The following is an 11,635-nucleotide window of genomic DNA, read 5'->3' as shown; positions in this document are numbered from 1 at the left end:
ATGTTACCTGTTTCCAACTGAGCATCCCTGGGTACAGGAAAGGAGGAAAATGGGCACGAGCATCCCATCTCCTTCCCTTACACCATACCCCAGCACAGCCCGAAACCCCCAAAAAAGCTGGCACTGCCTGGAAATCTGGTGTCCCAAGGGCAATTTAGGCACAAGTAAGGCATTATATGGGAGCAATAAAGAGCCGGTGAACCAATGTGAGTTGCTGGGGCTGGAGCAGGATGAGGCGTTTCTCTTTGTCAGGCCCAAAGACAATGTTTCCCTCCCATGGCTGTGAGTGCCAGCGCAGGTGCCTGGCCTACAAATGGCAATGCAGGTTACACGAAGCATCACTTTGGATGGCGCAACTGAAACATTTTGCCTTTTTTCCAAATCATTTGGTGAAAAATCGGTTTGCAGGAAACAATGTGACTTCAGGAACTGGTTGGCTCCTTAAGACTCTGTATTTTTTAGTGTAATAAATGGTACCTGCATCTTCCCCTGAGCTTAATTTCATTCCCACAGAGGTAAAGAAACGGCTTGAAGTGGAAACCTCAAAGCCTGCAGCAATGATTGATGTCTCCCTGGGACTGAGCGTTTCCTCACACACACAGAGGGCAAATTTAGCAAAAGCTCTGGTAAGGTGCAGGCAGGTTTTGTGTGGGACCCTCATCCGCAGCCATTGCATCCTTCCCTGATGCCTGAGATCCTGCCTGGGACACGCCAGTTTCCTGCAAGACCTTTTCCAAGCTCAAACCTTCCTCCTTGCAATGATTAGAACAGGGGTCCTCAAACTACGGCCCGCGGGCTGGATGCACCCCCCCAGGGTCCTCAATCCGGCCCCCGGTATTTACAGAACCCCCCTGCCCCCCCCCCCCCCCCCCTCCCCCGGGGGTTGGGGGGGAAACCAAGCAGCAGCAGATGGCTTCCTGCCACTTCATCCGTGCGCCGGCCCCCTGGTTAAAAAGTTTGAGGACCCCTGGATTAGAAGGATCTCGTTTATTATTATTAGCAATAGTAATTATCTTTTTAGCATCATTTTTGACTGCTTATGCTGAGGACAGGGAGGGATGGGCCCCACTACAGGCTGCGGGGTGCCTGGGATCCCGGTCCCCATCCATCCCAGTGAGGGGAGGGGTGGGCACCACTGGTTCACTCGTGGACGTGGGGTGCGAGCGGGGCTCCCCGCTACCTGGGAGAGGAATGGGGGGAGGGGGCAACCAACCGGGGGAGGGCTGGGCTCGCTGCAATGAAGCCCCCACCCCCATCAGTACTGATACAACAGCCCCCCACCCCCGCAACATTCCCCCAGTTCTAGGGCCGGGCGATCTTTCGGGGAAGCAAGCGGCTCTCCCATTGGCTGGCAGCCCGGCGATGATGTAATTCCTGCCCAATCCGAGGGAGGACAGCACCTTTTCCCCGCCCCCCGCCCTGGGTACCAGCCGGCGCTGGGAGCGGCGCATGCCGGCGGCGTGGGGGGCAAGCGGGGACCCCCCCCCAAGGGAGGTTTCCCGGGGTGTGCCCAACCCTCGGGCAGCCTGGGGGGTGCAGGGTCGTAGGGATGGACCCTGCACCTAGATGCTCAGCGCTGGGGCAGGCGGGTTGGGGCTGAGCCTGTGCGCCCCGGCGGGGAGGGGCTGGATCTGCTGACTGGTCTGCTGGCTCTTCCCAGGGCCACGAATCCTCGGGGAGGGATCAGACCTCTGGGTCTCCCCGCTGAAGGATCTGCGGATACGGGACCTTTTGGGGTGAGGTGGGAGATGTCCTGGGAGGGGAATCGAGAGGATGCAGAGCTCACCTCCAGTCCTGCAACCCTCCTGAGCGTGGCTGGAGGATGGGAAAGGGCTCAGGGAAAACACCACGGATGCTCTCCCCATCCCTAGCATCTCCCCAGGATGCCTGCTCTTGGCAGAGCAGCATCCTGGGATACATGGACCTTCCCGTGCGGTCATCCTCGTGAGAAAGAGCACAGGCTGCAGATGGGTCCCATGTGCTGTGTGGCCACAGCAAAATGTTTTTTGCCCTGTCTCTCCTATCCCCTCACCCCGTGCCCAGGAAGGGTTTGGATGCTGGCAGTAGGATGCCAAGCAAGTTTCCCTAAGCCAGCAGGCTGTAGCCACAGAAGGAAGCCAATCCTTTGCACGGCGCTTCTCCTGTGGCCTTCTGTGGCTGCTGGGGTTCTTTCTTCCCCAGAATCAGCCTGGTTCCACAGCCAACCTCTCCTCCAGCCCCCTCCTGTCATCCCCTATGCTGGAGATGCTCCCATGCCAGGCTGACCCAGGGGAGGGTTTGTTGAGGACAGTGTATGGGAAAAGGATGGTTCATGGCAGCCCACTGTTCCCATCACCCTGGGCAGACCCAGATCTCCTTGGCCTCCTTTTTCAGTGCCTCATGTAGTTGAGAGCAGCCTATGGTGCTGGAGAAAAACAGTTCCCAGTGTGGAAACAGCTGGAAAGCTTTGCAGGGCAGAGGGTGACAGCCCTTAGTGGTGGCCACCAAGTGTCCCCAGAGCCACAGCCTTAGAGAGGGGCTCCAGGAGCTGAAACCAAGCTCTGTCCCCGCAAAATGCTGATTCTGTGGAGCTGGGGGACAAGAAGGCACCTCTGATGTGACCCCTCCCAGGGCCCCCTGCATCTCCCCTGGCTCCAGCAACCGCAGCCAGCTGCGCAGCTGGACTGTGGCCACCAATATGGGGTGGCAGGGAGGGCTTTGTGCCCCAAGCCTGGACCACAGGGAGCTCAAAAGGGCATTTGAGCAGAGCCCCCTGCACCGCCCCACCACACAGCCCGGTGCCAGCCACAGCAGGGACTGTCCCACAGCCATGTGAGTCCCCAACAAGGGCTGTTTGTCCCCCACTTGGCCACTGCATCTTGACTCTTTCCTCCCCTTGGCCCCTCTGGCTCAGGGCTGCGCTCCATCCCTTCTGCAGCTCCTCACACATCCATCCTGTGGGCACCCTGCCCATGGCACCCACACCTGTGCGGGCGCCCGAGCCCCATCAAGGCAGCCAGGCTCCGGCACAGAGCTCACGCATCACCTGGGCATGGCAGGAACCATTGGGAGAGCAGCAGCAGTATGCTGCTGAGTTTCAGCGGGATGTGTTAGACACTGAATGGCTGAGCTGCGGTGTCACACGTGGGATGTCACCCCTGTTTCCAGCTGGGTCACCCTGTCCTTCCCCATGTCCTGAGGGCATGAGCTTTGCAAAGCCACCTTACACGTGTTTTCCAAGGGGAACCACCCCCCTACACACAGCTGCCCTGATGCTCATTGCATAACAGAGGAGACCGGTGCCTAAATATACCCACACGGTTCCCCGGAGGTTCTGGGCTTGCGATCCCTGTCAGACGCAGCCGTCGCAGGTAAATAGGCCAGGGTGAAGCAGATCTGGGGGAAGGAGACTTGGTTTGTAGGAAGGGCACAGCTCTGCAGAAGTGTCCCAGCTCTGCTGGTGCTCCCTGGCCACCTCCACTCGCCCCAGCAGCCACAAAAATAGTTTTGGGATCTGGGACTCGGCCTCTCTCAGTACCCGTTGCCCAGGCTGTAGGAGGAGCGCAAGGGACCCTCACGTGCCTTTGGGGCTGGGAACGGGTCACGACAGGCTTGTGCCACATCCCGGTGCCGAGGACCCCCCATTGCTTCCCCGCTTGGAGAGGGCACCCCATGGCCCATGCTGGCGGGGGGCAGGGGCAGTGGGGCAGTTTGACCCCACTGGAGATGCCACCAAGTCCCCCTCAAATCCCCCGAGTCCCCTTTTGTGTCACTGTCACCCTCCAGCTTTGCCGGGCTCTAGCAGCCAGCCAAAGCCTCCGCTCCTCCAACCCAGCACCCCCACCACCCTCTAAAAACCCTTTTTCAGCCCAAATCGAGCTCCTTGCCCCCCCCCAATTCACCTCCTCCCTCCCTTTGCTTTCATCATTTTTCCCCCTTTAACGTTGATTTTCTTTTAACACCCCCACACACCTTTCTTTTTTTTTTTTTTTTTTTTTTTTTTTCCCAGGCCCAGCCCGAAAATAGCTGCTGGGCGTGACGTCACCGGGCTGGTCCCCGGTTCGTACCGGCCCCGGCCAATCAGCGGCGGCGCTGGGGCTGGGCCAATCGCGGGCCGCGGAGGTGATGTCATGGGGCGCTGGGCCCCCGGGGATGCTCCGCGCAGACCCCGCGCCCGCGTTAAATGAGCGCGGAGAGCGCGCGGCGGCAGCGCAGGAGCCGGCGGAGGGTGAGTGTCGTGGGCGGCGAGGGGGGGCGTGATGTGGGAGGGGGTGTTTTTTGGAGAAAGTTTTTGGGGAGGGGTTGAGGATTTTCCCAGGAGGGTCGCCCTGCGGCGACGCAGCTCTTTGTCCCCCTGCTCTCCTCTCCCCCCGGCCGCCCCCGCTCCTTTCGGCGCGGTGGCCCCCGACCCCGACCCGAGCAGGCACGGATCCCCCGCGACGGGGCGTTTTCCATGCGCCTGGGCAGCAGGAATTAGCCAGGGGGTTGCTCCCCTCCCGCCTGGGAGAGCCTCCCCACGCCTCCTTCTACCTCCCTCGCTTCGCACCGCGGGGGGCCTCATCCTGCCCTGCCACGCGGGGCCGTGGGGCAGCCCACGCCCAGGGTGCGGGGGTGCAGGGATGGGGCTCAGCATCCTCCATCTCGCCTCGCCCCAGCATCCCCAGGCGGGCCCGCACCCTCAGCATCCTCCAGAGCCCGAGAGGGGTGCGTTGCCTCGCCCGAAGCCCCCCCTTCTAAATGTGGGCGCAGGGACGCGGAGCCCCCCCGGAGGGCAGGACGAGGCTGAATTATTGATGGTGGCAGGATGCTGGTGGAGGTGACCTGCTCTCAGCAGGAGCTGAAATATTTATTCCAGGGATGGGGGAAAAGAGAGGGGGGGGGAAGGAAGGCGGCTGCCATCCTGCCTTCCCCCCCGGAGAGGGGGGGAAGAATCCATTGCATCCCTTGCTTCGCAAGCTTCAAGGGAGGGTGTGGGGAGCCCCCTCCATTCCTCCATCTCCTCCCTCTATTGCTGGGTGCTTCTTCCAAGGAAGGGGATGGGAGATGCGGAGATCCACCCTAGGGTCTCCCTCATCTCACCGGATCTACAGTGGAGATCAGGGTGTGAAAGCCGGTTGCAGCCCTTTGGGCTTGGATCGGGCCCCTCCCTGCCACGTGTGCCTCGCTGGGAGTGGGATCATTCCCACAGCCTCCCCACACTGGGGGTTTGAGCGAGGTTTCAGCCTGGGTGTGACAGCAGCAACAGTCCATCCCACACACACACACTCCACTTGCTTTGGGCTGAATGTGCGGGCTGGGGGGCACCGGGGCTGGGAAGCAGAGAGAGAAAGGAGCTCAGCAGGGAGGGGTTTCCCTCTTGGAGGAGCCTCCAAACACCTTGAACAGCATCTTCATGCAGCAAGGAGGTATGGGGCTGGCAACCCACCTCCCCCCCATCCTTGGGGATGGACTCCATCCTCCTCCCTGTTTTGGGTCTGATGGGTGAGCTCTGCATTTTATGCTCCAGCCAGGGCATGAACACCATGCAGGGTCTGGGAGAAGGCTTTCTGTAACATGAAATGTATCCAGGTCCCCCCACAAGCCTAGGGAAAATGAGGATTTGGGGTGGTCATGCTAGGAGCAGGGAGGCACAAGGAAAGCAAATGCTTTTGGCTGCCTGCTTGCATGCAGGCAGCTTCCAGCCAAGCTGTCAGAGCTCCAGGCACAGCCTCATGTTGGCACATGAGCCATCAGAGCATCCCCACCCTGCCTTGGCACTGTGCTTGGCGTGAGCCACCTAGGGCAAAACCCTTCAGCCAGCCGAGGAGGAAAGCCCCTAGTGGGGATACACACCTAGGTAACCCCCACCCCCCCCCCCAGCCCTGGCTCTGGGCGTCACCTAAAAGAGGGGAGCATCTCCAGGGAAGGTGTCTCCAGCAGGGTGTCCCCACATTTTGACCTTGTTCCACACCCTGGGCAAGCCCTGGCAGCTATGGGCAGGTTTTTTGCATGATCCCTTGTGTCAGATCCCAGCAGGATGGGGGATGAGGGGCTGGGATTTTTCAGGAGCCCCTGGGTCAAGCTGGGTTGGAGTGTGTTGTGGCTGTGGGAGCTGGCAGTGCCCTGACAGTCCCGAGATGCCCACAGTGAGCATTGCCCCTTTCCTGGGGGGCTGCCAGGATTTAAAAGTCCCTATTTTAAAGAAGGGTTGGGTTTTTTTTTTCCTTCTGAGAAACAAAAGCCATAAATAATTCCAAAAACCAAAGTCAGCCGTGGCTTTGGCACAGCTGGGAAAGGTATTTCCACTGGGAAGCCCCTCTGATGCCATCAACACCCCATTTGTGTCCCCCAGAAGCCCTGCGAAAGGGGGATAGCCCCAGCTTATGTGAGTATTAATGAGTCTCTGGGTGTTGCCACCCAGTGCCTGATCCTGTGCTCGCTCTGGGGCTCTGCACCCTGGGGATGAGTGGGGGGTCCCAGGGATGCCCCCACAACTGACCCACAGCTATGGAGACTCCAGAGAGGATTGCAGGGGGATGCGGGACAGGGTCCCAGTGTGTCAGCCCTCTGTGTGGGGTCTGGCAAGGCGTGAGCTGAGGACTGGGGCTCTGTAGACACAAGTGCGGGTGCCCACAGGGGTGGGCTTGTGTCACAGCAGAGGCTGTGCAAAGGGGTCACACGTCTGGGGGGGAGTGTGTGTGCATGCCACTCCTGGCACATGTGTGCACACATGTGGCTTGCACAGATGTTGGGCAGTCTGGAGTGGTGGGGGAAGGGCTGTGTGTGCCAGGCCCACCCCATCAGCTGCTGCCACTGTTCCAGCGTGTGCCCATCGCACCTCACCAGCGTGTGCTGATCACACCAGTGTGTGCCCATCACATCGCATCATACCAGTGTTACACCCATCCCAACAGCACGTACCCATCATATCACAACACGTGTCTACCCCTCTCACCTCCTAGGGTGTCCTCATCACACCAGTCTATACTCGTCTCAACAGCATGTACCCATCACATAACACCACACCTGTGTGCCCCTCACACCAGTGTGCCCATCACACCACACCAGTCTGTGCCCACCCCATCACTGTGCCCAACAGCATGTACGCACCACATCACACATCTGTGCCCATCGCACCAGTGTGTCCCTCTCACTGCACCAGTGTGTCCCTCATGCCACACCAGTGTATGCCCATCACACCACTGTGTGCCCACCTCATGCCCCCAGCATGTGTCTACCACAGCATCCCCTGCATGCGTGTGAGGCCATGTGTGGGCAGCTGTCTCACAGGGGCCAGGCAGGGCCAGGCGATGTCCCCAGCCCTGGGACACCCAGCTCTGATCCTGGTTCTTTCCTCCCCCAGGCCCCAGGAACACTCTTGCTGTAGACGCCCAGGAACCTCTACGCCATGACTCTGGCTGGTATGGCACCGTCGTGGGGCCACGTGTGGGAACAGGGGACAGCACGGCTTGCCTGGCTTCACGTACCCAGCCCCAGCATCTACCCCATGCTGCAGCACCCCTAGTTTGAGCGGCACCCCCTCCAAGCCACCACAGGGATGGCTGTGCCCCAAGCATGCTCCCGGCATCCCAGTGGTGACAGCCAAGGGCTCATGAGTATTAACACAGCAGGACTGACATCACCTGTGTGGCCACCAGTAAAGCACCCCACCTCTGCGTGCCTCAGTTTCCCCTTTGCATGTCTTGCTCCCCCCACCCAGATCACCCTGCTTGCAATATCTGTGCAAACTTTGGTGCCAGCCACTGTCGCCATCCCAGCCCTTCCCTGGCACATGGCAGCCACTGCCGCGGAGCCTGGCAAGACCCCCCCCATCTCTGACCCCGATCCCACTGCCTCTTCCCAGCTTACAAAGAGAAGATGAAGGAGCTGCCTCTCGTCTCCCTTTTTTGCTCCTGTTTCCTCTCGGATCCCCTGAACAAGCCAACGTACACGTATGAAGGTAGGAGCCTGCTGCCCACCCATGGTGGAGGGGTGCATGAATGGGGGGGGGCTGTGGGAGGCTTCAGACCCCCACCTTGGCATGACCGCGGTCACCCTCAAACTAAGAGAGGTGGCTCCACAGTTTGCTGGAAGCAGGGAGCCAGGTTGGGGTCAGGGGGTTTGGGCAGCCCCATAGCCCAGCCCCCCTCCGCCAGGACTCCACAAAGCACCAGGCGTGGGCTCGGTATTTTTAGGCAGACGGTGCCGGGTGAGTCAGGCTGGTTCATGTCAGTGGGTCCAGAGGCAGCAGCCATGATGGAGGGGGATGCCCAGCCTTGGGGGGCTCCTCCTGGCTAGGTGCAAGGGGATCCGCAGTTGGAAAGGGGTTTCATGGTCCCATTCCCAGTCCCCAAAGCAGGGCTGAACTCTTCCCTGTTTGCTTACCTCTCCCTTGGAGGGATGCCCAGCCCCTCAGCTCACCCAGATATTCCCAGCTCAGCCCCCTGGATGGGTGTCTTGGAGTCCCTACCCCAACCCACGATATTTGGGTTGAACCGCAGGGGTGCATTCACAGCACAGGGATTTGGGTGACATACATGGAGGTCAGGGAAGGTGGTGGCCCGTTGGGGAGGCTGCAAGTGTGGGACCCCAGGATGGTTTGCCTGAAGGGGTGGGATGCCCCCGTGCCAGTGGTCAGCCTGTGGCCCTCTCCCAGCAGACACGGTAGACCTCACTTGGTGCGTCATCTCTGACATGGAAGTCATCGAGCTCAACAAGCGTACCTCGGGGCAGTCCTTTGAGGTCATCCTGAAGCCCCCATCGTTTGATGGCATCCCCGAGTTCAACGCCTCCCTGCCCCGGCGGCGTGACCCATCTCTGGAGGAGATCCAGAAGAAGCTGGAGGCAGCAGAGGAGAGGAGGAAGGTAGGTCTGGTGGCTCATGCACGGCAGTGCAGCATGGGGACACGCAACCTCGCACTTGGGGTGCTCACCCAGCAGGGTACTTTCACTTTTGGGGATGTCGCTGAGTTTGGAGAGGGTGGTTTTGGCCAGCGGGGGAAAGGACCCATGGTCCTCACGGCTATCATGTCCGCTTTGCCTGGGCAGTACCAAGAGGCTGAGCTGCTGAAGCATCTGGCAGAGAAGCGGGAGCACGAGCGGGAGGTCATCCAGAAGGCCATCGAGGAGAACAACAACTTCATCAAAATGGCCAAAGAGAAGCTGGCGCAGAAGATGGAGTCCAACAAGGAGAACCGTGAGGCCCATTTAGCGGCCATGCTGGAGCGCTTGCAGGAGAAGGTGAGAGCCCGGTGAGGAGGGAGGGGGGACATGCTGGGGCACCGGTCCAGGAGGGTGTCACAGGACATGTGGGTACCTTGCGTGGCTTTTGGGGTGACGTTACCCCCTGGGGACACCACCAAAGTGGGGGGCCCCTTCTTCCTTCCCACTATGCAGCAATATCCAAACGCAACATCCCACCCGGGGTGGGGATTCCTGCTCAGGGACCCACCGAGCCTGGCATGTCTGTAGGCTCACAAGTGGCCGGCGGGTGGAGAGCTGGGACCCATCTCTTGTTCAGAGACATGCAAAGCCTTTGCTTTCCCCATGTCCCACTGTGATGACCTTGACCCACCACTTGTAATCTTTCCACCTCCTGGGTGGCAGATCTTCCCCATGTCCCTTCCCCAGAGGCTGTGGAGCCATCAGCTCCCCGGCAGAGCTGGAGGGGTCCATGCTGCCGTGCCAGGAGATGCTTCCACCTTGCCAGCCTGTGCAGACCTCTTCTCTCTCCCCGAAGCAGGTCTGTTCCCAACCTCAGCATGGAAGGTCCCACCCTCACCACCTCCAGCTCCCTCCAAAACATGCCTTCTGCAAGGAGCTCGCCCAGTGCCCTTCTCCAAACGCCTCAGCTAGCCTTGGGTCAGAGGCAGAGAGCACAAGATAATGAAGGACAATCCGAGCTAACCCCATCTCCTTGGGGCTCCCGGTCCATCCCGTCTGGTTGACGTCTACCTCCTAGCTAGAGGGCAAGGACAATCTGTCCCTGAGAGCCTCCACAATCCTTAAAACACCCCAGGGGAGGAGAGGATGCTGTTGACCCACCGGTGGTGTCCCTCGGGGGATGAACCTCGCAAACGCCCTCGTGCCTTCGAACCCCTCTGAAGCCGCTGGCCTGCCCGTGGGGACCCCGAAGTCCATCCAGCTAACGCGTGTCCCCCCCCTCCTTCCCTCCTACCCCCCCTCCCACAGGACAAACACGCAGAAGAAGTGAGGAAAAACAAGGAGCTCAAGGAAGAAGCCTCCAGGTAAAGAGGCGATGGTTGGACTGACAGCTCCGGGGAGGTGGCAGAGGCTGCCGCAGCGCAAGGTCGGATGGTGGAAGGGTGGACGTTCCTCTGCTTTCTTTGTTCGTGAATGTAAAGAGTTGACCAGTGAAGCCATCCTATTCGTTTTGGGGAGGGTGGGGAGGGAGGAGAAAGGAGGGAGGGTGGGCGGGAGGGTGCCAGCTTCAGGATGCCCACCTCCTTGGTGGGTCTCGCATGCCACCCGTCAACCAGGTCTGGAGGAGACAGCCGAGGGCTGGCAAAGTGGAGAAGGCGACCCCCCGGGGAAAAGCTGGGGGGGACAGAGTGGGTGGGGAGGGAAGTGAGGGGAAATGTGCATTGTGTGTGACTTTAATTTGGTGCTGGGCAGGCAGGGCGGGCAGGCGGGCATCCCTCTGACTTCTTTCTTCTCCTCCATCCCACCCCACCGATGGGCAGCGGCACCTCTTGGTGTCCCTCCCTCCCTTTTTCCCACCTGGACTCAGGGCTTCTTGCCCAGAGCGGGTGTTATTTCCCCATAGACCTTACAGAACCATTTTGGGGAAGGGGGAGAAGAGATCCCCCCGTTGGAGGTGGTCAGAGAGAGGCTCACTTGCTCCAAATGCTTAATCCGGCTGTAGGAGATGCTGATGATCTTTTTCAAGAGTGAAATCGAAAAGCCCCGTGACTTCCCAAAGATCTTTTTTGGTGTGGTTTTCTTTTTTCTTTTTTCTTTTTTTTTGTTAGAATCTCCTGAGAATTATCTTTGTGGGAACTCTTGGATGAAATCGGCTTTTCTGCCATAGAGCAGCCGAAAAGCCATCGGCTTTTAGAGGTGGCAGCTCAAATGGTTATTTGAAAAGGGAGAATCACCCCCATGGAGAGCAAAAGCAGGAGAGGAAAATGGGGCAGGGCTGTGGAAACTGTGATGGAAGGGACAGGGAAAAACAAGAGGGAAAGAAGAGCTGGGGAAACTGAGGCTGGAGAGCCAGAGGTGGGATGGAGATGCCTCTCTGGAGAGCAGGAGAAGACAATGGCCATAGGGAGCCCCTGGGGATGGTGATGGTACCTCCTGTTGACACCAGGGCAGGGGAAGACCAGTTTGGGACCCCACCAACAGCTGGTGACCAGCCCAGGAGGTGCTTTGTGGGAGCTGCTGTGCTATCTCCTGGGTGAACTGTGCCTCCAGGGAGGGCAAGCGAAATGCAGAGCTTGCAGTGAGATCCTTCAGGGTGGGAGAAGGAGAGTCTGCTTTCTGCCAGGGGGTGGGGTGGTACGTCCCCTCCTCTCCCAGTTGCCAGCAGACAGTGGTCCCAGTGCCGTGATGCCTTGGCACCTCACCAGCCTCCAACCCTGATGCTAACAGAGGGCTTGGTCTCCGCTGTGGCCAGATAGGGCTTTCCAAGCTCTGATTCAGATCTGGAGGCAACCAT

At 59.6% G+C, this 11,635-nt stretch overlaps 1 protein-coding gene across 4 annotated transcripts; it reads left to right on the top strand.

Annotated features, from left to right (window-relative positions):
• The first annotated feature begins 4,087 nt into the window (after positions 1-4,087).
• STMN4 (stathmin 4) lies at positions 4,088-10,354 on the top strand. 4 transcript variants are annotated; one of them, XM_056344666.1, is made up of 6 exons: positions 4,088-4,207; positions 7,322-7,379; positions 7,823-7,918; positions 8,618-8,823; positions 9,007-9,198; positions 10,150-10,354. In XM_056344666.1, exons 2-6 carry the CDS (start codon positions 7,367-7,369, stop codon positions 10,207-10,209), a joined length of 567 nt encoding a protein of 188 aa, XP_056200641.1. In that variant the 5' UTR covers positions 4,088-4,207; positions 7,322-7,366; the 3' UTR covers positions 10,210-10,354. The 4 variants fall into 4 exon arrangements, with proteins under 4 accessions (XP_056200641.1, XP_056200639.1, XP_056200638.1 ...); XM_056344664.1 differs by having other exon boundaries at positions 8,615-8,823; XM_056344663.1 differs by lacking the exon at positions 10,150-10,354 and adding an exon at positions 9,701-10,143.
• Positions 10,355-11,635: the final 1,281 nt, after the last annotated feature.

The sequence above is a fragment of the Falco biarmicus genome, chromosome 6, assembly GCF_023638135.1.
Source record: "Falco biarmicus isolate bFalBia1 chromosome 6, bFalBia1.pri, whole genome shotgun sequence".
Taxonomy (NCBI): Eukaryota; Metazoa; Chordata; class Aves; order Falconiformes; family Falconidae; genus Falco; species Falco biarmicus.
Note: the sequence above shows the minus strand (reverse complement) of the source record. Positions and strands in the feature narration are given on the sequence as shown.

Coding starts and splice junctions, on each gene's coding strand:
- STMN4 (XM_056344662.1), top strand. Junction 7,919..8,614: donor GCCAACGTACACGTATGAAG/GTAGGAGCCTGC, acceptor GCCCTCTCCCAG/CAGACACGGTAGACCTCACT. Junction 9,199..9,700: donor TGGAGCGCTTGCAGGAGAAG/GTGAGAGCCCGG, acceptor TCCCCGAAGCAG/GTCTGTTCCCAACCTCAGCA.